Source organism: Pavona decussata, unplaced genomic scaffold (assembly GCF_977016875.1).
Source record: "Pavona decussata unplaced genomic scaffold, jaPavDecu1.1 SCAFFOLD_215, whole genome shotgun sequence".
Lineage (NCBI taxonomy): Eukaryota > Metazoa > Cnidaria > Anthozoa > Scleractinia > Agariciidae > Pavona > Pavona decussata.
In genome coordinates, this window is record NW_028145620.1 from 2,497,501 (window position 1) to 2,499,288 (window position 1,788).

Below are 1,788 nucleotides of genomic sequence, written 5' to 3' on the forward strand. Positions count from 1 at the left end.
ATTGATTTTCATGGAAGTATTGACACAATAAAAGATTGCGGAAGTGTTTTGATCTTGGTTTCGAAACTCCTGTTCTCATGTCCTTGGTGCGGATTGATCAAAAAAGATTGCTTCTCCTTTTCTTCGGCCGCCGGATACTAAAACCGAATATCTTTCATTCTTCAACTGCACTATGTCCTTATTGCGTCTTTCTTGGGAAATCAAAGAATTTCAAATGAATCGCTGAACCCCAGTGAAATGCTAGTGAAATTATAGACGACTGATTTTCCGCTTTGTTAAGCTTATGGAAAATCAGTTTTCTAATGTTAAGCTACGTTTGTCGTGCCTTGAAGATTCCGCCAGAGTAACCCGTGACCTCGATCTGACCCTAATGGAAACTGTGTTTAAGGGTAGTTTTTGCTACAGATCAAACTTTGCCATAACTGACTACGTTTTGGCGTATTCCTCAGCCTGAGAAATGGAGTTTGTGGAGCCGTTGCTCTAGGACTAAAGAAATAAATAGTCAGTAAGCAAGAGGTCATGGTGGATCCGTCCCTTAGCCGTCCCAAGAGCGGATATATCTAGTATATCATCTGATACATATTTTTTGAAAGTCATTCTCAGACAAAACGAAGCTAAACTGAAGTAAAGGAGAATGATTTTTGTGGTCGTAAGACTTGCTTATTAACAGTTTTCACCCTTACCACTATTTTGAGGCAGAAGTTTATCTCGCAGCTCACTAAACCGCTTGTATGAAGACATTCCGCTTTTAAAACACCAAGCTGTTCATCAGTTGTGGTCCTCTTTGTGTACCAATAACACAGCCACTTGTGAATGAACACACAGCATATGTTTGTATAATGAGGGGAGTTTTCCCTCCACGTGGAAAATTAAAATAAACCTTTCATAATGGATTTTAATGAAACAGTATGAAGCGGAAACGAAACTGGTCAGCGACGTCATCAACTCGGATCGGCCGTGGCAAAACAAGAATTGTCAACTGATACATGCGTCAGCCGAAGGGGATGTTAGCATTCAATATTTCTTTCTGTGGTTATGTTCCACTATGTTGCCTTCCTTCCTGTTATTCATGTTGCTCAGCAAATTAGGATTTTTTCTCGACTGTTCCTGGGTTGCTTTGTTTTGCGTTTTTCTTTGTTTTGCTACATGTATTCAAGAAACTCGCTTGTTGATTAGACGAAAGTTTCAACAAATCAGTGAAAGTTTGCGCAAAATTTTGGTCAGACAATATCGTTCTCGGTCAGTTAAAAGGGTCCCGTGATAAATAAATTATATTTTTTTTAAATTAAATTATGGATCTAATTGAATTTTATATGTCTTTGATTCATTGTAATGTAACTCGAACGGGAAACCGAAACAGAGCGTTGGAGTTCAACCTCGTGTCTTTATTTTATTTTATTATCTAGATTATCATTAATAATTTTTTTACTTCTGAGTTTATATTTTTGGCTTCAGCTCTTCGCCCTTAACAGCAAATAAATTGAGATGAAACTTTGTTTCACAAGTTTTGTCTCACTAGTTATTATGTACAGCGCCATGCGCGATGCAGATGCGCAAAAGCTTCGCCGGCAACCGCCATCGCACCCTTCGCGCGTAACTTCAGCGCCTGCTACAAAGGCTCGTCCTTTTCGGTATAAATCAATGTTGGGCGACCGTTTCTTCCGTTAAAAGCAGGGACCGTGAAGCACATGATACTGGTGAACACCGGTCAGAGGCTCTCGTACACAGCAGCCAAATATGAGCGATTTCATCGACACAACCGTGAATCAACCGAGTCTTTCTTCCGTT

The 1,788-nt window shown here is 39.8% G+C and overlaps 1 protein-coding gene across 1 annotated transcript in view; it reads right to left on the reverse strand.

The window, feature by feature from the left end:
* LOC146460005 (uncharacterized) overlaps nucleotides 1-1,153 on the reverse strand; it is a 16,275-nt gene extending 15,122 nt beyond the window's left edge. Inside the window, exon 1 of the mRNA XM_085088587.1 lies at nucleotides 684-1,153. Within this exon, the coding sequence (XP_084944713.1) occupies nucleotides 684-741 (58 nt within the window). The 5' untranslated portion in view covers nucleotides 742-1,153. The remainder of the gene's footprint in view (nucleotides 1-683) is intronic.
* Nucleotides 1,154-1,788: the final 635 nt, after the last annotated feature.